This window comes from Cinclus cinclus, chromosome 6 (assembly GCF_963662255.1).
Source record: "Cinclus cinclus chromosome 6, bCinCin1.1, whole genome shotgun sequence".
Taxonomy (NCBI): Eukaryota; Metazoa; Chordata; class Aves; order Passeriformes; family Cinclidae; genus Cinclus; species Cinclus cinclus.
Window position 1 is genome coordinate 14,012,092 of NC_085051.1, and position 22,622 is coordinate 14,034,713.

At 39.1% G+C, this 22,622-nt stretch overlaps 1 protein-coding gene across 1 annotated transcript in view; it reads right to left on the bottom strand.

Moving 5' to 3' along the window:
- The window catches only part of ABCC8 (ATP binding cassette subfamily C member 8), a 73,570-nt gene that overhangs the window by 19,744 nt on the left and 31,204 nt on the right, over positions 1 to 22,622 (bottom strand). The window contains exons 13-24 of the mRNA XM_062495819.1: positions 19,322 to 19,427; positions 18,995 to 19,105; positions 16,574 to 16,649; positions 16,378 to 16,483; positions 12,142 to 12,177; positions 10,715 to 10,750; positions 7,321 to 7,419; positions 6,412 to 6,496; positions 5,665 to 5,745; positions 3,464 to 3,601; positions 812 to 937; positions 17 to 116 (exon numbers count right to left, since the gene is read on the bottom strand). Coding sequence (XP_062351803.1) covers positions 17 to 116; positions 812 to 937; positions 3,464 to 3,601; positions 5,665 to 5,745; positions 6,412 to 6,496; positions 7,321 to 7,419; positions 10,715 to 10,750; positions 12,142 to 12,177; positions 16,378 to 16,483; positions 16,574 to 16,649; positions 18,995 to 19,105; positions 19,322 to 19,427 — 1,100 coding nt within the window. The remainder of the gene's footprint in view (positions 1 to 16; positions 117 to 811; positions 938 to 3,463; positions 3,602 to 5,664; positions 5,746 to 6,411; positions 6,497 to 7,320; positions 7,420 to 10,714; positions 10,751 to 12,141; positions 12,178 to 16,377; positions 16,484 to 16,573; positions 16,650 to 18,994; positions 19,106 to 19,321; positions 19,428 to 22,622) is intronic.

Genomic DNA, 22,622 nt, shown 5'->3' on the forward strand with positions numbered 1-22,622 from the left:
AAAGGGTGCCCTTTACCTTCATCCTCTTCATCATCTTTCAGCAATGCTTCCCGGGAATACATCGTCCTCCGGAGATTGGTTCTTTCCAAAACAGGGTTTTCCTCAATAGTTGTTTCCTGAAAAAGGGACAGTCCATGTGTTTTCAACCATAGAATTAATAAAAAAAAATTGCTACTTGTGATTAAATTGCTTCCTCTCAGTGAAAAAAACAAGTGAGAATCTCACAGCAGGCAACTGTAAGTGACTGATTTGCTACATCTGTGTAAAATCAAAGACATAAATTAGATATCTAACATTAATTTCAGGTTGCCAATTCCAGCCCTTCTGGAATCTTAACTTGGACAGTTAAATAAGAAATTAGTAAGCATTAAGGTTAATATCTCATTCTTCTTGTCTTATAAGTATGAAAGACAAAACATCTTCATAATTTAAGGAACTTGATATAGGCATATCTGAAAAGCTTCCATCCAAGGCAATGAGTAAATTCAGGCATACCTATAAAACCAGTTGTCAGTATTAGCAAAGCTTTTCCTAAAATGGCTGTATTCACATTCCTTAGGTGAGAATATTTTGAGAGGGCTTCCAATCAAGAATGGATTAGAACAGTATCAAGGAAATATGAGATATCCAGATGAAGGAATTTATCTTAAGAGATAAATAATAATGGTAACACTAATACTAAATTCATATTAAGTTAGACATCACACACAGCATGTCAACTCTTGCTAAACCTTTCAAACTAAGGCAAAAAAAAAAAACAGAAAAAAAGGACATTTTCTTGCATATACTGATTGCCCTGCCCATAAAAAACCTTCTCCAGCTCTTGGTCTTGTCGATTCATTAATGTCTTCCAGTGTTCAAAGAGCTCAGTCTCTGATTTCTGAATGTCCTTGAGTGTTCCTTCTCTCTGGATGTTACCATCTTTCATTGCAATTATCTAAAAAGTCAGAAACACAAGTGGTGAGATAAATAGCTGGGTATGTCCATTTATTTTATAGCTACGTTGCTGTGCTCTGACAGGATTTTCTCTTAAATAAAAAATATTTTCCCAAGCAAATCTGCTTTCTAGAAAGACAGTGACATTATGTCGTGATTCCATCCCCTTCATTCAAGATACTGAAAACCCAGAAACTTCCTGCACACCCATGTTTTCAGAAAGGCTGCTTTTAAGAAAGAAGAATGGGATCCCTGTCGGCAGACAGGGGAGCACACTGCTCTTCCTAAATACAAGTCATTAGCAAGATAAGATTTTCGAGTTCTCTTACCTCCTAAAAGGAGAAAGCTTTTAGCAAGACAGAGTGCAGGAGGTTTTGCCTTCATTCAGGCAATTGGGCATGAGCATGCTGGCTCCTTCTCTGACGCCATGGACTGATAAGGAAGAGCTAGGGAATTTGAATCCCTAAAGCTTTAAAAGCATAAATAGTGGACACAGTTTAGAAAAGAAAAATATATATATTCAAGACAAAGTCTGCAGGGAGCAGTTTCCAGGTTTGTGTCAGTGTAACTATGTTATACACACAATGTATACTATGGATGTGAAACGTGAAAACACTGGCTGAATAAAAATCAACTGCAATCTTTTTCCTGTGTAAAACCTTAAACAAGTATGTTGAGCTATTGACACATGAAGTTCACCCAGCATATCAATATTATTCTTCATTCATTATTAAATCATACTTGCATATAAGAAAAAAACCTCAGAAGTCTGGAGGAAGCCTCTCTGCATCTGACAGGGACAACTGGAAAATGAGGCATGCAGATCGCAAACCCCCATCATTACAAAAAAGTTAATGCACTGTTTATTTTTCTCTCTCCCTGGAGACTCAGAAATTTCCACAGGCAGGGAGTGGGGAAATAAACTATTTTGTTTATGCTGCTAAGAATTTACAAGAGAGAGAAAGTAAAAATAAAGAAAACAAGGATCTTTTTGTTATCAACTTATTCAGGAAACCTGTAACTGGCCTGCACCTTGAATTCTTCTGAGGGTTTTGTTGAAAAGATTTAGGGGGACCATGACATATACTTCAAACTATATTTTAATTGAAAATTTCTTAATAAAATAAATATTTCCTCTTCACTCCATTATGTAAGAGTTCCTCAGGATTAATGAAACTTACAGTTAGGGGAAAATCATGAACTATTTTTAATAAATATTTTTTTGTCAGAAAGTTAATACAAATCCTTCCTGTGCTACTGTCTGAAATAGTGTATTTCATAAAAAAATACAGATCTAGAAGATAATAAAAATAAACCAATTTTTGTACAACATCTCCTATAACACCAACATCTAGAAATGAGTCTTAACATTCACAAAGAAAATTAAAACAATTACACTGATGAAAGGCCACAGCTTTATATAATTTTCAAAAACTGAAGACATGTAACAATAAAAAAGAAGTTAAGATGGCTCTCATAGAGAGGTGAAGAAGGCAGAAAATTCCTGTATCCCAAGAGACACTAATTTGAAAACCAGGACTATGTTGAGAACAGTGGTAACAACCTCTAAAGGTAAACAACTGAGGGACAAGGTCAGGGCAGAGATGATAAATAACAAATGCTGACCACCAAAAACCCCCTCAGAACAAGATGAATGTCTATCTGGAACTTTATACCAAGCCAATATGAAGCTCAGGAAGCAGCTGCAATATGATTATTTCTTGAGATCAGGAAACTGCTGCTATAGCCTGTGCAAGATATGAAAGAGGGAAGTCTTGCTAGGAGGTATAACTGCAGTCATCAATCACCATGGGCAAGGAGACCTGGGAGGCTGGAAAACTGCAGGAATAAGTGAAAGGCCAATGGGAAACCAATAAATTAAAAAAAAAAAAATCAAACCTCCAAAAATTCCCTCTTCATCTTTGACATTTCCAATTACAAACTGGTATAGAAAGCATATCTCCATTTTTTTTCTCCTTTAAAGCAGAAGATGTAAAAAAGAAACCTAACAGAACAATCAAATATGATACATTTCTTAAAATCCTGCCCACACACAAAGGACAATGCTCTTAATACATTCTATAGTAGTACTAACCACAAGGAAATACTGTGTTTTTCCTTATATGTTCATAGCTCTCAATATCCACTTTGCATAAATGCACCTTTTCCTGTGATAACACAAATTCCTAGTGATATCCCAGCAGAGGTGTTACTCAAACGCTTCACTGTTTAGAGATTAAAAAAAAATAGCCAAAATTTTCCAGTACAACTAATGTTTTGGGATACTCAATATATTTTAAATGTAAGCCGCTTTTGTAAGAGTATTAAGTAGCAGCTCTATGAAAATCCAACCTATTTAGGTGTTCCAAGATAGGAATCTCAAAATTATGGCTCCCCTAACTGGCTGATTTTCAAAATATCTTCTCACTGAACTTGGTGGAGAGATGAAGTGAAAACACTGCTTGCAGCAAGACATGTTCCAGTCGTGTGGTTGCCACCTCAGAAAAAATGACAAGAGGCTCCTTACCCAGTCAGCGTGGGGCAAGTACTGCAGCTTGTGAGTCACCAGCACAATGGTCCTCTTGTCCTCACGCAGCATTTTCAGGATCCCTTCTTGCATGAGATGGTCACTCAGGTGGATATCCAGGGCAGAAAAAGGGTCATCCTGTCATGAGGATATGGTGTCAGCTTTTTGGAGCCAGAACTTAGAGGATCCAAGGAAACTGACAGGTTTCAATAGCAGTAAATCCAGGTAGATGGACACAAAAGAGGCCATCAGATCAAAACTGTGCTGAGGAATGGTTTCCTTAATTTACAGAACACCAGACCTTGAACTGTGGTTTTGCAGAGAGCACTGACTCATGCCAGCCATGTCAATTCTACAATTCTGTGGGCTCTTCTGGGACTTGCTCCTCTCCCCAGATGTGTTCATGGTCCACACAGCTGGAGACCACAGCTTCTGTGCTCCAGTCAATGTCCCAGTGTGGGTCTGTGGCAGATATTGCATTACTGCTCCACGGATAGGGACAACGAGCATAATTCTGTTTCCTTTGAACATCACTGCCTTTTGTTTGGCTTTTTTTTTTTGTTCATAAATCAATACTCTATTAACAAAGAATCACAAAAAACACCACAAAAGTAATATTGATCCATTTTGCTGACTGAGCTCAGATGTTTGATTTGGGACCTACATTATCTTATTGAATCAATCAATTATATGTAATTCACTTAGGCATAAATTAATCTGCACCATCTTTTGGGAAACTTGTTTACCTAATCCTATTTATATGGAATCACAAGCCTTGTGATTTGGTATTTCTGCTTGCAATAGCGATGCTAGCTGTAAGATTTACTTAGTGTTACTATTTCATACTGTAATATTACACTAAACACAGGCTTCATTAAAAATCAAAAATACCGGATATCAGCAGTAAGATAAATATGACCACTTAGCTTCTAATAAACCAGGGCATCACAACATAAAGCATGTAGCAAGTGCTTTTGAAACACAGTAACTTCATAATCCAGAATTTTCTCTCAAAAGCGCGTGTGCAGCTGCTTGTGCATTGAGCTCGCTGAGCAAGGATGTTGTCAGCTCTGCTGCTGCACCCTTCTGACCTGGCACAAACCTAAACATTGGCCAGGTGACATTTATACTTGTGAGACTGAAATTCCATAAGTCTTTCTTTACAAAATCAGCCTTAAAAGAACTGAGTGTTAATAGTAATATACAGGATTCCTGATTATTTTCTAAATATTAATACTGGAAATAAAGTTTATTTGTAGGTGTTTTTCCACTGTCAAACCATAAGAGAACATGCTGCTATTAGGAGGTCATTGAGTATCTTTCACAGAAGGACAAAAAGGCCAAAACCAAGTTACAGACCCATAGTGGATCTGCTGATTTTCAGCTCCTGACCCAACTGCTCCCTACTCTTCTAAACTCTGATTTTTGCCTGGAAATGCCTTATACATGAAGCAAGCACAAACTGATCAGACCAGTTACAGGGAAAGGTCTAAATAGCCTCCCTTTCATTTAGAGGTGAAATCTAATGTGCCCAGCCTTTCTAATCCTACATGGTTTACATCTCACTGTCATAACAGCTGGATTCAAACCTTCTAGAAAACTGAGCTAAAGGAAGAAGTCTTAAATTGGAAAGCCAGCAAGCTTACTACGAAGTGAGTGTGTAGGATGCATCTGTTTCCCCAGCTGTGAAGTTGTTAGAACCTGCTGCCACTCTCCTTCCATAGCTGAAGCTGGGACAGGATATACAACAGGCAGTTCAGAGTGCAAAAGCAGCTTAGTTTGTTGCAGAAAGGAAACACCCCCCGAGATGATACAACATGAATTTTAGGCCTGAGACAGCTTAGGAATTTAATGGATACAGTTGAAACTATTACATTTCTAAGACCCAAAGATAAAAGCAAAAGTCAAATTGAATTTTCAACATACTGAGAGGACAAGCATGAGCATTTCAATGCCTATCTGCCTCTTTGCAGCATTTACAAAATGCTTCCTACCTGCAGACAGGAGACATAAAATACACAGTGCATATTTGGCTCGGCTCAGTGGAACGCAATGTTCAGCGAGCGACCCATGAAATACTCTGCATGAAGGAGCAGCTCGTGCTTCTGCATGGAGCAGAAACAGAAGGACACATGAAAACCCTAAGTGAAGGAGCAGCTCGTGCTTCTGCATGGAGCAGAAACAGGAGGACAGCAACTCACCAGGAACACAACATTTGTCTGCTGGTAAAGTGCTCGTGCCACGCTGATACGCTGGCGCTGCCCTCCAGACAGATTAATACCCTGGAGATAAGCAGGAGAGAAACAAACAGACTGTTACAGAAAACACTGAATGAATATTCATATTCCTTATTCTGATTGTATTATCTATAGAGGATTATTCTGGGCACAGAAACATGACGAATTTTTCCAAAGTGTGGGCCTGTAATGTATCCTTGTGGTGTTTTAGGGGGCATTTTTGGGGTTCGTTTGTTTGTGCCAGTGCCAGCGTATTCTAGAGTGACCTGTTTACAAATCTGACTTCTGTTTCCTTTCTCATCACTCCCTAATCTTCCCTGATGTGATAAAGCCATTGATTAAACACCTGCCTTTCTGTAAACGAAAGGGCTCTAAAAAAAAAAAAGGATCTATGTATTATTATTTATTTTTCTGTTACTTCTAAAGAAACAAAAAAATATATCCTGTTAAGTCAGGATATCTGCAATAGCAGCTGCAGAACAGTCAAACATTCTGATAGCAGCACATTTAAATCATTGCACCTCACATAAATGACAGTGTTTCCATGTTCACTGAGCAATGAGCTTTCAGGCTAATGATCCAAACATACACTTAACTAAAAGATTACCTTTGTTGCCAAATAACCTGTAAGATTTTAAGAACCAACAAAATAACAACCCCCCCCTTCTATATATTTAAACCAAAAATAGAAGCCTGTAGCTGTTTACTGACCCTCTCTCCAATCTGGGTTTGGTCTCCGTGAGGCAGAATGTCAATATCAGGCTGGAGGGAACAAGCATCAATTACTGCTTTGTACCTGTGGAAACAAAAAAGGCAACAAAATCCACACAGATACTGCTGGAGAAGCACATTTCCTACCTGCAGAGGAACAAAAATTAACCAGCTGGAAAAAAAATCACACAGTGGAAAATATATTTGTTAGTCACTAATTGTTCTAATGGGATCTCTTTCAATCACATGCAAGTAAGTAATAGTTCAGCTAAGAAAAAGGATCTTAGGTCAGCTTCCCAAATAAAAATGTTAAATAGTTAAACCTAGGAAAAACAAACATAACTTCTTCCAAGGTATATTGCTATTTTTAGCAGTGGTTTTTCCACACACAGGGCCTTTGTTTCTTGTTTCGCTATCCAAGGATGACAGAAAAAAAAAAAGTGTAGGATGCAAAGACATAATCAACCACTTATTTTAAGGGTGGGGGAATGGAATTAATTTCCATTGATTTCTAAATTGATTCAACTGATTTCTAAATATTTTACAGTATCTGGTGGACATTTATACTAAATAAAAAAGCAGCCCACTAATTCTTCACAAACAATATTCCCAGTCCCAAACAGGTGATGTCCCTCCAGGAGAGAGAAATTAGTCAATCAGGTGAGAGAACACTGCACCTTAAACAAACAGGGTGCTTGGAAATGGAAACATTTGTACACTTGAGTTCAAGTGAGACAAACCCTGTCCCTGGTGTCACTCAGGAAAACATGGTCAGAGGGGGAGAGTGTCACGTTCAGGCAGGTGCAGTAGGTTTGTTCCTACAGGGAGATGGGGACCCATATGTGACCCACACAACCCCAATATTTACAGAAAAGGGGCGTACAACACAACAGTGCTGGAACCTGTTACCTCTGTTTGTTAAAAGAGCTTTCAAATGTGATATTCTCCTCCACTGTGGCATTGAGCAGCCAAGGCTTCTGGGATGCATAAGCTACTGCACCTCTTTTCCTGGGGAAAAAAAACACAGGAGTTCCCAGCTTTTCAGTGCAATTGCTGCTTTTGGAAACCATTTTCTTGTAAATTAAGAAGTTAGTAATTAGTCTTCAAAAATGCTTTCTTTTCTTTCTTTTGGACAATCAAGAACTTTTCCATCAAGAAAATATGTAAGATGATGAATTTTCAACAGTATGCTGAAACTGTTTACCCAGCTGAATTTTACTTTGTTTCCTCTTCTCCTACTGTGAGATGGGCTTTGGAGAGTCTAGCTCAATAAAGCTGCCTCTTGAGCTGGGTGGATGGCAGGAGGAAAATTACAAAAGATTGAATCCCAGCTCTGTTTGGATGGATTGATTAAAAAAAAAAAATCAAATATGTAGCAGATCACTACTAATGCAATACATTTCAGGCGGGACATTCTAGAAAGATAAAGTGTTTGAAAAAGGTCCAAACAACTCCACACATGCACAAAGGCAATTCCCTTTGCCATTTTCCTTCCCTATTCTAAGAAGAAAACTACAGCTAGAAAGCAAATGAGTTAGTCATTTCTATGCCTACAAAAGCATGAAAAGAGAAGACAGACAAAAAAAAAATATTTCCTAAAGTTCTCCCAGTGAAATGCCCCTCAATGTATTGTCAGAAGGGACAATTTACCAGGTACAGTCAACAGGATCTTACTCACCATGCACATATTATTTCATAGAAATTATTATTACTATTTAAAAAGGAAATTATCTGCCTGCTAGAGAATTTGTGCCTTTGTTGTCTGTGGTGCATTAAGGATCCCAGTAAGGCAGAGCTGGGAAAAAGGCAACATCTTTTACCAGAGCAACAGATACTGCTGGAAAACTCATTGGCATATCAACCTTTCTACAGAAAAGGGCCAAAAGAGGGATATTATGCCTAAAAGCATATATTTTCTTCGTAGCTCTATCAGCTAATCCAATAAAAAGATAGAACCTCTCACCCAAACATGGCCTTTGTCTGCTAGACAGCTGTTATGGAAACCTATTTCTAATTGGACCTGAAAGCAATTCAAACCATGACTTGATAAAGTATATTTTATTTCTCTTTATAAGTTAAGGTCACTTGCCCTGCTCATTTTTTTCAGGCTTTTACCAAGCTTGTTTAGAAACCAAGATAGGATCCAATTTTTGTTGATGACCTGAAAGAACACACAATTCCACTATTCTGCTAGCATGCTTCGAAGTTGAAATTTATGATGGTTCACTAGAATTTAATTATACTTTATGTATTTTCTTTACTGGAAAATGAAACAGAAATAGCTAAACAAAAGACAAAAAAAAAGGCAGAAAAGATCCCCTAGGCAGCCCAGAATGCAGCTCCAAAATCTAATTCAAAGAGCATTCAGGTCTGCCTCGAGAGAGGCATTTTTTCAATTAGCCTGAAATTTTCATCCCAATAATTGAGAAAAAATTGCTCTGAGCATTCCAAGATGAAGATGCATTCCCCTCCTTTTCATTGCTTGAAACTGTGACTTTGCAGCTCTTAACTCTCACTGTGATCAAAAAGTTACTGCTAACTTAGTTTTTGAGGAATAGCAGCAAGGTTTTGAAGAAAAAGCTTTTATAGCTTCTGCAGAAAATGTTCTTTGGTTGAGTGAAGATATGGGCCCTGAACTCCATGCTGAGAACCAGCACAATGTCTGGGAATACCACTCACATTGGGATTATATTGTAATTTTAGGACATCAGTGAGAATTCATTACTGCAAGGAACTTGGCAACAGGCAATGAGCTTGCCAAAATTTACTATGGACTGAGGATTTTGTAAGATCCTCTAAATTAATCCTAATTGCAAACTGACATTAGGATGGCATATCAGGACTGATCATATTTTGACATAAACAAAAAGCCTTCAAGTGCTTGCAAGCTTCTTCTTCACATATATGAAATCCATTGCATGTCCACAGTGCTGCTTACAGTAATGAGACAATAAAGCAATTGTTACTGAAACTGAGAGAAATACGTGACTGAAAAACCAGAGGAGAAAATATTCTGCAGTGGAGTGTGCAAGACTTGCTCTGAAAGCCTCCCTTGAACATACATAAGGTTTCACAGTTTTAGGACTGAATGGAAACCAATGGTTTAGGACACAAAGGCTTTTGAGGGATAATTCTGTGGGTGGAAGTGATTGCTTCCTGGCCCCAGACTGCACAAATAACCATGTGCTTCCAGCAATGGAGTTTATTTTTTCCCCCTCTGATAACACAACAGACTAACCACAGCCTCTTAACTATCACAGAGATGAAAAATTCAGCCTTGCAATAAATAAGGAAGACCCTCCCTACTCCCTGGAGACTCTGAACTTTGTCTAATACAGCATCAAGCCTGTTTACTAATAACAAATCAGATAAATTCATCACAAACAACACTGTCAAGAGGAACAATATTCACTTCTTTACTGTGCAGGTGACTGAGCACTGGAACAGATTGACCGGAGAGGGTGTGGAATCTCCCTTGCTGGACATACTCATGAACCATCTGGACACAATCCTGTGCCATGTGCTCTGGGGTGACCCTGCTTGAGCAGGGAGGTTGGACCAGATGACCCCTGCGGTCCCTTTAACCTTACTCTCAGTCACTCTGTTGTGAAGATGGTTTGTTTAAATTATTAATCTATCTCTACTTTCACATTTCATTAAGTCCGAGAGGCGCAGTAGATCTTCAATAACAAACACGACTAGTTAAGGGACATTCCTATATGAATCTCAGTGCCTTAATTAACCTATGAAATCTGAGCTGTTGGCAATTTTAAAAAGGGGATAGATGCACTTAAAATGCAATGGAGTTAGGATTATGCTAATAGAGGAAATAACATATTGCAAGGCCTTTCCTGTGTGTTTTGGGATTGCTGACTACAGTTTTATCTTGATTATTTTGCACAATTCATTAACTTCTACTATCAGTCAACTCAAATTCAAATGTTCTCCAGATATGAGAGAAATGTGTACGGTTCTGTATTATCACTACACATGCAAAAAAAAAAAATAAAAAGAATGCTTCTTGTATTTTCAGCCTGATGGAAAGTATTGGAGCATTCTTCTATTTCCAGTCCTGAGCATTCAGGAAGAAATCTTTCTGTCATTATTAAGCTTCAAGGGTCACCTGCTTGTTTTTATTTTAAATCTTACAGTAGCTGCATACAGAGACATCCTGTTTGTCTTCAGAGGGGGAACATTAAGCTCATTAAGTGCAGAGACTGCTGAACAGTATTCACAGAACCACAGAATAGTTGAGATTGGAAGGGACCTCTGGAGCTTCCCATCAGTTTTTAAAATGTTGTACCTGAATTCCATATCGACGGGAGATTCTTTCTCTGGGCTGTAGAAAACAAACACAAGGGTTAAAAAAAAAAAAAAATTACTTCAGACAGTGCAAATAACACCACAAAGTAATATCACTATGCTATAATTAAAAATACAGCAAAATGACTGCATAACAAAATCAAAGCTCTTTTATGCTAAAGTTCTTTGCTACATGATATTGACCTATAAAGGGTATAGTAAAACAAAACCACCAGAGGTATTCTTACAGCACTTAACCAAGTAGGATTCCCAGAACATATGATAACGTAGGTAATTGTTTTTCATCCAGTCTAATATTCTTTCCTCTTTTTAATACTCTTGCCATACTGTTGTACATGTTCTCACCCTTTGCCATCCATCTTCATAACATTTCAAAGATGAGACTAATTCTGATCACACTTGTAACTTAATGGGTTCAAATGGTTTCCCTTCAACTTGTCCCAGAAATCTCAGTCTCTCTGAACACAGAAAGGACTGTAAGATTTGAAAGTATCCTTTACCAGGAGGCTTAGACACGAGCTACATTAAAGTTCCTCTTATGCTACACAGAGATGGGAGCAGCAGCTTTGCAGGACTCTGTCTGACAACCAGGCAAAAAGTCTGAGAAATAAAGTTAATGGGAGTGAAGAAGCTGGCAAACCTAAAGAAAAGGCAGGGGAATCATTGGGGAATCACAGAACTAAAAAAATATTCTGGTCAGTAAAAGCCACATAATTTAGCCTAAGTCAAGGAAAAGGAGGCCATATGACACTGCTGATTTCAATAACAATGTTCTCACTGAGTCCAGCAGGAACAGGATCATCACTTTTACAAGGTTTACCATACTGGAGGGTTTGTGCTCCAAAATCAGAAAGCTTTACTCTTAGTTGATTTGGCAGATAGTCCCAGATGAGCTTACATTCCCATTCCAAGATTAGTTATGTTAATCAGGTAAAAATAATTTCTGTGCCAACAGATGGACTAATCTCTTACTCTCTACACTTCTCTGTGTGTGCCTGAAGAATGGCAAGTGAGAAAACAAACTTATGACAGGATGTAAAAAAATGAAGAGAAGAGTAATGGAGAGAATTTGCTTTAATAATTGAGACTTTTAGATACTTGATACCATTTTTCAAAGTGCAGCACAGTCTGGTTGAGATCTTTAGAGAAAGATTTTCAAACACATAATAGGAAACAATTTTCAAAATCTCCAAATTGCAATGTTTTCATAACACAAATTCAACTATTTTTTTCATAATTTGCATAAGTGGTTTCAAAAATTGTATCCCGAGATAATGCAGTGAAAAATTTCACTGATCTTCAGAATTCTGACTCTATATCTTAAGCACAGATTTTAGAAACCTTTGGGTTTTTTTTCTACAGAAATCGATTTAGCAGGAAAACCAATAATTGCATACTATACCATACCTGAAATCTTCCCCTGTCTCACTGTCAGAAGTGCAGCTGCATCACAAACAGAAAGCAAAGACTGTTTACTTAAGTGAGCACAAGCAATCTGCCCCAGAAAGAAAAACTATTAAATTCTACTCAGTGCACAGGCTGCAAACATTACTTATCACAGGGCTGCAGTGCAGCATCTGTTCCTTCTACACAAACTGACTTGATTTCATCAGGCAAAAAGATGTGGTGACCCTTTTTTACCTTATAAACATTAATTCAACTCAACAAATGAAATCACCTCCACCCTGTTCTGGAGGTGCTAGCAGAACGGAGAAGTCCTGCTGTGACAAGAATGCAGTTCCATTATAAAAAGTTCATTTTCTGGGAAAACAAAATGATAATTCCTGATATAATTTTTTCCCCATAACAGTAACTGCACCTTTACAGCATATAATGCATTAGTGTGAACCCCAAATCCCACCTTCTATTGCCACATACTGTGTTCTGTGTCAGCCCTGTCCTTGGGGTGATGCGCTTGTGTAAATGCGGGCAGGTCCAAAGGAAAGACAGGTTTTGGTTTTGATTTTTTTGAAAGTGCACAAGGACGTTCAGAGCTGTTTTGACAGGATGACTGGGCATACTTATTACTGATGCTAAATTCAGTTCCATTCAAAAAAGTGAAAAATCCGTGTGTCAAATGATATAAACAAAATCAAGGAGGAACAAAGTTTTCATACTTTAAAGAGGACAGTCTCATTAACTTTGTACCAACACAATTTGCTTATAAATACCCAGGAGAGAAAACTATACCTGCAGATTAAAAGGTTGATTTGAGACACTTCCATAAAATTTATGCATAAAAAGGAATGACCACATCTAAATCAAATTTACTATACAATTTGGATGCACCAGCCAGCTACCAGTACTCCAAACATCTGTGTACTGGACAAAGCTTTTCCACAGTAAACTCGCACTCCACTAGCCTTAAGTGACCATAAGAACTCAGTGGCCCATTCTCCAAAAACCCCTGAGCATGCTGCATATCATTAACACAAAACACATTCTTTACAGGAACTATGATAGGCTGAAACAGTAAATTTTTCCAGCCCCTCCACACACAACACAAAGACCCTGAACCAGCTGTATATCAATTCCCTGATCTCTGTTTCTACTCTGTAGCAGGAAAATTATTCTCCATTTGGAGTGCTAGCTCAAACTTCTCAACCCACTTTTCCCCACTTGTTCTATCCCTTCTTTCCCCCTTTTCCTGCATACTCTTGGCAATTAAAAATGCTTTGATCTCCTACCAGTGCTGAAATGCCAAAGTAACATATGTTTGACAATGAGGTCTAGATCTAATTTGTCAAGGTATTCTAGATGTCTAACAATGCAAAGATGAGCCTACTGAGATTTTCAAGCCTTCAGATTTTGATTTCCCACTTAAATAAAATTAAGTACTTGGATGTTTCTGAGAACTCCAGCAAACATGCATTTTTAAAAACCAATTTACTCTGAAGGCATAAAAACTTTAATTTTTTTGATTTGATGAAAACAATCAACTCCACGTTAAGATGAAAACCTACTGTTAACAACCTTAAGTCTCTACCTTTCTTCACATTATAAGGGCTCAAGATTCACATGCAAGAATGCATGTCCTGTTTAAAACAAATGACATAACTATGTTTGAGCAAACTGTTTTGCAATTAGGTCAGTTTTCTGGTATTATTTACTCCAACAAGACTTGAATTGTGACTATTAGAATTGAGATACTGCCCAGAAGAAATTAGCACAGCATATACTATAATTATTTACTCAGTAACAGGTCAAATCATTACCATTTACTACCTGTGCAGAATGTAAATAATGATTCCTCTATTTTTGTTAAATCCCTAACCATATTATAAAATATTTACACTGAGATGCTCTCAGGCTGCTTTGGACAAGCGGCATTAATCTGAGCTGGATCTTCTGGACACACACTGTAACACAAACAACAAAAATATCACAAGTGAGCCATGGCTCACTTCTGATTAACTCCTTCCTAGCCCAGGAATAAATTACCTTACTTTTTAAGAGTTTGAAATAATTCTTATATGAAACAAGCAAAAATTATATGCAGTGAATCCTGTTTTATTCATAAAGCATGGGGGTAAAGAGTAGGGAAGTGACTTGTTATCCATTAGACCAAGGGAGGGCCAGGAATAGCATCCAGATTTCCTGAGCACTGAGTGACATGTCAGCAGGGTACATCCTTCATAGCTATGACCTTGGAGGAAGGGAAGGGGAAGGAAATTTGGATGAACTAATTCAGGTCTATTCTGTAACATGAATGACTGAAGCCAAGCATTCCCAAAGAGCTGTAACAAGGGACTGAAATGATCTTGGTGACACTCTGCATTGCCTGAGCTGAGGCTATGTGATCACTTGATAAGACTACTCTCCTTGAGCCTGGGATAAGGCTGCATGTTCCTGGTCAGGTTAGTATTTTCTTATCAAATTAAGGGAGCTTTCATCTAATAGCTTTACAACACAGGTGTGCAGCCCACACTGGCTGCATCCATCCCTCTGAACAGACTAGTGCACATGGCAGCAGCTCTGAAAGATGAGACAACACAGTCTGTCCCAGTGCAGCCAGCACTTGCAGTGCTCAGATTGTTTCAGCCACCAGTCCCTTTCTACATATCTGACAGCACAGCAAATGTGATAACAACTGAGTTTCACCTTGTGATACTTTGGCACATATAGAAGACATGAAAACCAGTTCTGACCTTTCCACTGTTGTGAAGAACATACTTCTAAACAAGTGCTATTTTAAAACACAGCAGATTGTGATCAGAAACATCATGTCATCTGTTTCAGTTTACAATCAGAAATGCAAATTACACTTCTTAATCATATTATGTCATCTGTAAAAAACTACAGCCTTGCTGAAATGAAATTAGTTCACCTAATAAGGCTGCAGGGATTCTGTATGGTTCCTCACCACAGTCTGACTTTCTGCTTAGGGAAGTATATTCTCATGGATAGATCACCAGATGCTGGAACTTTGGCTTCTGTTCTTGTTTCCCTCACTAACTGAAAGGGTCACCTTCCTATGTTTCATTTTCCCCACCTATAAACAACCTTCCTTCCTCCTACTATTGCTATCGAAGCACGTGCAATTTTGAGTAGTGTGACTGACACATGAAGGCTGGATATAAATCATATCTCTTGGCAAACACTCAAGGAATTTAGAGAACTGTTCTACAAAATCACAAAAAATTATCCATTAGGTAACCATGACAATCTGTCCATCAGAGTGTGAGGATTTGATTTACAGGTAGCCTGGTTTTCCTTCATTCCAAATTAGTTGGAAATAAAATTAATTGTTTCTCTGGGTCCTTCTGCAGTTTGTTGAGCTTTGCCTATAAATAATCATACCTAAAGAGCAAAGTGCAGTCTGTATGGGTAGGAAGTCTGGCACTGTGAAATAAACAGGCCAAAAATGTCCACAAACATTGATCAAACTGTGTCTTAGAGATGGTAGGAATTTACTGGAAACTATATGCAGGAGCTGCAATATATTTTACCATCTGTCAGCTTGCCTGAGGGTCAAGAGAACAAGTCCCAAGAGAAGCTGTTGGAGTTCAGCACCGTTTTCCCCCCTCCCTTCAAGGCCAATACAAAAGTTAGACGTGAATGGAATCTCTAAGTGGCTACCAGAGTCCAGGTGCTGGGTCCCCTTGGGAGAGGGGGGAAGGACATGGCTGACTCCTGTCAGAACAGAAAGGATGCCCTGGGAACAGCTCTGAGGTCACTGCCACTTGAAAGACACTCTTGAAATTCCCAGGCATTAGCCTGGTGCTGGGATGGAGCCATCCACACATCTGAGCCAGGCACTGCTCCTAGTGAGCCAGTACCTGTTTAGAGCTTCATGCAAAGACACCAGTTCAGGCCTCAGAGTGCAAACACCATTCTGTAGCCACACAGGACCTCAAGCTCATTAATTCTAATTCCAAACTAGTTACAATTTCACTCAGGTTATTTTGCTGGAGTGCAGAGTACCCAAGACTGGTTGTCCATTCCTATTAACGGAATGGGCAGCTTTCACCCCGGCTGGGGATTCTTTCTGATCTTGGGGTAAGGGTTTTTATCTTGACTGTGCATCTAGAAAATCCCTGACTCCACAAGCTCCCAGGAGACATTTTGGGCTCTTTCTGCATTACCACTCTAGTCAAGCTGAATTTTAAACTTAAGTTAGAATTTTAAATTAAATGCCCCCACCTGCTCCAGGATATGTTCCCAGAGATCTTCTGCATCTCACCAAGTATGGCCAGCAAGAGAGATGACTTACCACAGCCCACCTGTCCTACAATCATTGTTAGCTGACCTGTAAGGGTGGAAGGTAAACATAAGATTGTGATTTACCAAATAACTTTGGAAAAATAGTTTATTCTGTTTATCTGATGTAATTTTATACCTTGAGGGATTCGGATATCAATATTCGACAATGCTGGAGGACCTTCAGGTGTCCAAGTGAAAAATCCATTTGTGATCTATACCAAGATGGAGAGAAAAGAGAAACAGAAACCCACCTTTAGAGCTCACTTTTTTCCTCAACATTAGAGACCTTCTTTTTTCATTGCACTGAGCACAGGAACAGAGTTAGCCTTTGCCCAATGCAGGAAATGGATCTTCAAGTGAATGACTCTGTAAAGGACTGTGCTTTGATGGGTAGAAACCTCTGAGCTCAAGCAAGCACTATCAGACTATACGAAAATTACTGAGAATTCACAAGGAGGGGAAAAGTTGCCATTTAGAGTTTCTCTTGTTCTATTGTTTTTAAGGTGGATACATGTAATAAGTGAAATGATTACAGCACAATTAAATTATATCCATGCCAGTTTGCTCTCTGCAGAGCCCTGAATGTCACTTGAGACACAGTGCAGTTTTTACAGCAATTATACCACCCAAATTCCAAGCAGACCTGCAGAACCTTCCATGAAATTAGATGTTGCTGCACATTACAGCATTTTCCTTTGTATTTCTGACATGATTCTCAGATAATTAGGTTTTTCTAGATACAGAAATTGTTTTATTGAAAAAAGACTAAAACCAGGAAACAAAGCCTGTTCAGACTTTAAATGGAGATTTCAATGGATACTGTGAGAAACAAGCAATGTGGAACAATTTTAAAAGGCCCACATTTATATAGGAACCTCTTCTCTCACTTTTTTGGAGCCGCTAAAGCCTTCAAAACCTTTCAGTCATGCAAGGTACAACAATTTTTCATCTAAGAAGAGGGGAAGGGGACACTTCTATCACACCCTTGACAAAAACTGATACTCCTATTGATGCTTTGGGGTTTAGCCTTCGTATTTTTCAGAATCTGCTGCTTAGTGTTTAACTCTGAAACTTCATATGAGGTGTTAGTAAGTTCTCTTCACAGGGTAGTTAGACAAAACAATTCCTTTCTAGCTAGAGAATCAAGGACAACTGGTCCAAAAAGCAGAAACAACAGCAAAGGGAAAGGGGCAATCCAGGGGGCTGAGACTTCATATCCTGGGGCTGTGGTTGGACAATTGACCCCAATATGCAGATGAACCAAAACTTATAAAAGTGTAAAAACTCATGACTGGGATCCATCTTGGATTTGATTTGGGTGTAGCCCCAGCCAGGCTCTTGCACTGCCCAAGGTGTATCCTTTCAATAAATACCTGTTTTATTCCTTTTGCTCTGCCTAGACTCTGTTCAAGGTCAGCCTTTCCAGGGAATACTATCTTGAGCAAAAGTGAGTGTGGTGTTCCTCCCTCTGGATTACCAAAGGAAGCCAGAGGATCCTCTCTCAACTAATGCCCCTTCCTGGGCAATGAACTGCACACAGACAGCACCTGCACAAATTCCCTGACCCAGGGGCCTCTGGTGACAATGGTGTCAGCAGATGGAGCCAAAGATTATCCCTGGGCCTGGCTTTCTGTTCAAGCCATACAGAGATTCCTGCACCGACCTCTCCTTAGTGACAAACTCCTCTGTTGCCACTCCAGGCAATCTTTTGACCCGACACTGCCCCCAAAATCATCTTTCAAATATTCCTTTTATTTCCCTGGAAGCCTGTTCAAGAAGGATACCACACCAATTCAGCATGTCTAAAAGAACACCTGAAAGCATTACCAGTTGTCCTACTTAGTCCCATCAAACTCAATTATTCATCCTCTTTTGCTGGAAATGCAAATGTCATAGCAGACTTCCTAAATAAACAGCTTCATCACTAAAACAGCCACCAGGATTTTTATTACTTCTGGCCATTTCCATAGCAAATCAAGACCATCAGCCTTCAAAGTGGTATGGATAATTGTAATTGTTCTCTTCAGACAAGTTAGGTCTTTGGGAGTTAGTTTTTAGTTTCATTTGGGGAAAAGCTACTAGGAATTCCAAAATAGGAAGATGCATTAGGAGATTATTTCAGGAAATGTCTAGAACACATTCTTTTTGGTTTTCCTCATCCCATTATTCCATACAGACCCTGGAACTGGAAGAAAGTCTGGCTCACAGATTCTAAAAGGTTGGGTCATATGATCTTTTGAGGTTCCTTCCAACCTAGGCTGTTGCGAGTTAAAAGTTTTGGACCTGAGAACAGCGCTAATGACTGAAACACTTGAAACAGAAAATGGTTGGGTGAAATCTAGAGGAATAATTGCAACTAATCACAACCTAGAGATTAGTAGTTAATTCTTAAAAAGGAAGACAGATACAAGAAAGGTGGAGGTTAATCTCTGACAAGTGCACAAGTGTCTGACAGTTTACACCAAACGCTGGTTCTTGAACTTGAAACTGCCATCAGAGTACAAAAGTGACTATTCGTGAGCTAATATAAGTGTTATTAGAGTGACCTTCATATCACCTTTACACAAAAATCATCTGCTTCTGTGATGTTAATGGGTCTTCTCATGTGAGAGCTGTAATTGTTCCAGTCCTCCCTGGCAGGCCTCTTGCGGTTCACAACCTTGAGTGGCTGTGCAAAATCAGAAAGACAGAAATAAGCACTAATTGGTGGCAGCATCAGCAAAATGTCCTAAACCCTAGCAACCATAGTGTGAATGATAGAGTTCAGGGTATTAAAATAGAGGTTTTGCAATTGCAAGATGAGTAGGAAATGGAGAAGTGAAAAATTTACTCTGGGTACAAATGACTGCAGCCACTTCACCAGCAATGAGACAGCTTTACTCACCACTGCTTGGTATTTGCTGTGATTATCTGCACTTCTTAGCTCTGAAGATTTATCATGTTCTTCTCCAATTTCTTCACTTGACAGGAATTCACTCAATTTCTGCACACTGAAAGGGAAAAAACCCTACAGTCACACCTCAACCTTGGAAGTAAAACTTTTGTTCACTGTAATGTTTATTACAGAGCATCCCTTCTGGTACTTCAGCTGTTGTCTGCTGCAGTTTGTTTGTTCTTGTTTTGTTACGGGTGTATGAAAATGTGCAATGGGAAGTTAATGTAAGGAAGCTTTCAAAACCTGTCCTGTTGCCCATTAATAGTGATATTTTCACAGTTTGTGCAGATGTTCCTCAGGTCTTGTCTCTTCTGACATCACCAGAGAGATCTCACAGAAAGGTTTTTTCAGGCATTTGGTGGGATATAGAAGGGCTACAACAGTGGCTTGTTTGGAGGCCACTCACCCAAGTAGAATTAAGGTCATTTATGCTGATCAAGTGTGGCCCAGTCAGTCCTACTAAACAGTCTTATGAAAGCTGCACACCATGAGCCAAATTCAAGCAGCTGTGGTGAAATATGATGTGCATAAGCTAACTAGATAAAGGAATATACCTTAACAGAATAGTATTCAACAGATGAGATATAAAAGGAATCCTGACAACCAGCAACAAAGAAGAAGGCATAAAATTTTCACTAGCTGCTTTAAGATTTAATTAGCTAAGAGATAATGTGCCTTTATTAAGACATTTAACAGATCAGGGCATCAATTTTATCTCTGTACCTGACTTTATAAAATGTATATCTAATCTACTCACAGGGACAGCAAATGAAATTTGTGAAAGAATTGGATTGAATCATGAGCTCAACATCAAAGGAGCTCAATTTGCTAGAAATAAGTTAACTACCAGTCTTCAAAATTATAAAGTGCCAGAAGGCCTAAAAATAAATTTATGGACAAGAGCTGAAAAATCTGATTTCAATGTTTAGCCTCAGGCTGGCTGAGGAGAAGGAGGAAAAACAGTTCCACTGAAGTATTGTGAAACGTGGTGACCTGTTAGGATGCCAATCTTATTTTCTAAGAATAAACCTGCCAAGATTTATTTTGCATTTCACTACCAGGGGTTTCTTCTTTAAAAGGAGACTTAGTTTCTTCTAAGAAACTCGTGAGATCCCCCACTGATGCCAAAACATTGCTAGACCCAGGCATTACAGCACTGCCTGAGGCAGACTCCCTGCACTGCTAACACCTGTCCTGCAAGAAGAGATCAAAGTCACCCAGGAACTCCCTAGGAGAGAGAGAGAACTGGTTCTAGAGTTTTTCTGTCAACCTGCCTGATTGCTACTGGCAGCTGAGGACTAAGGTCTGTGGATGTCTTAGGGGACTTTGTAGAGGGAATTTAGCAAGAGCAGGTACTACAATCTAAACAGCAGAAAGGGGGAGAATAACTATTTGGTATAAGAGGCATAATAATAATTAATCTGGGATCAATTTTTGATCAGAATTTCTTAATAGGAAGGTCTTTTATCTCAAAGGAAGTGATTAGAAGCGCCATTGCTAGAGATATTAATATTTATTTGCACAAAGCTCTGCAAAAATATTAATATTTATATTGCACAGAACAGGGCTAGGAATCTTACCCTCTTTGTTCAGTGAACTGAACATTTAAAAGAACATTTCAAATGTATTTGAATGGACCAAATGATAATTTTAGATGCTGCCTATATGGATTTGCTATACAGCTGCACCTATATTCTCTGCATGAAACATATACTGATATTTGAGAAATTGCTCTGAAGATAAAAGGATCAGACAAGAGAAGTCCCCCAGGTATCTGCTCCAGGGCCAAGAGGGGTAGGAAGAGAAGACAGCAAACATTCTCAGACCAAGCATATCCAAACAAGAGGATGTCTCTATTAAGCCATCCAACAGATGATTTCATTCTCTAGTTGTGTATCCAGGTGTCTGTACTCTCTGCAAATCCCTGCCCAATGCTCTGCATAATTCTGGAATTACTGCTCCTGAGGCAATTACTCAGAAGAAACACAGTAGAGCTGTGAGAAAATCTTGTGTTAGAGGCGACAGCTTTTATTTCAAGATGCCACACTGTTCTAAACTCTTAAAGAATAGAAAAAGGACATTCTCTGCAGAGCTCTTGTTGACACCACAATTCCAGTATTCCAATATCTCCACAGGGGAACTTATTTTTAAGCCACAGAAAGGACGTATTGATTAAAACAGGGTTATTTGCACAGCTGACTGGAAAGATGGTTTGATATTAAACCCAGTAAAAGACATAATGCCACTCTTGCTGCTTAACCTTTGCTGACTGTAAAGGGTACACTGCACCCTTTGTCCCTAAAGACTCACATAGAGGGAACACATCAATTGGCTCCTCAGTTTTAATTTCCAGTGGCAGAAACACTATACATATTAAAAACATCCCAAAACACCACTCTACAAAGAGGTATCAGAATTTGTCACGTTCGAACAGTTGCCCCTCTCAGAAGCAGACACCCACGTCCATAACGTGGAAAACTTTGAGGGGTCCTACATGGAACAGCAGCTCTAAATCTGTCAATCACACAGTGGTCTGAGTGTGACAATGGCAATCCATGGGGATGCTCTGCAATTGGGCATGTGTAACAATTAAAGGTACTGCCAAGGTTATAGATTGATATTATTGTCCCTGATCACATCAGGCATCAAAGACTGTAGCCAATACTAATACAGCAGGGTTTGTGAAGTGCCTGAGAAGCAAAGCCAGTAACACTCTCTTACCATCCTTTACATGTTGGTTTTACTGCTGGATCATCTGCTCCACTTAGTCTCCTTCTGTCACTCCATGAGAAGCTGTCTTTGTACACCAGCTAAAACCAGTTAGACTATCTCAGCCTGAAAAAGCTGAAATACAACTTTTCTAAGTTAGGTCACCTTTACCTGACCAGCTACTTATTAGCAGGAAGGTGAAACAGTAGGAGACAGTTGCAGCAAGCAAACAATAGCTGTGCTCAATTGGTGCAAATTCGACTGCCTGTTTTTAACATTTACTAAACTATTTAAGCAAGCTCATCTTTACATGGCTTGAAAAGATCAGGCAGATGCTTCCAAAATATTTCTCTGAAGGGTGAGGCACTCTAGAGAGAGCAGCACCACCAGCACTATGGAGCAATGCACTCTGGAACACTACCTGAGTGATACAGCCAGCCAGGAAGGCAAGGATGATGCCAGCTTTGTTACAGTTTGATTCCTGTCTGCACCACAAATAGCAGGGCAACAGCCTGCCAACAAGAAGATATCTCCAGAATAA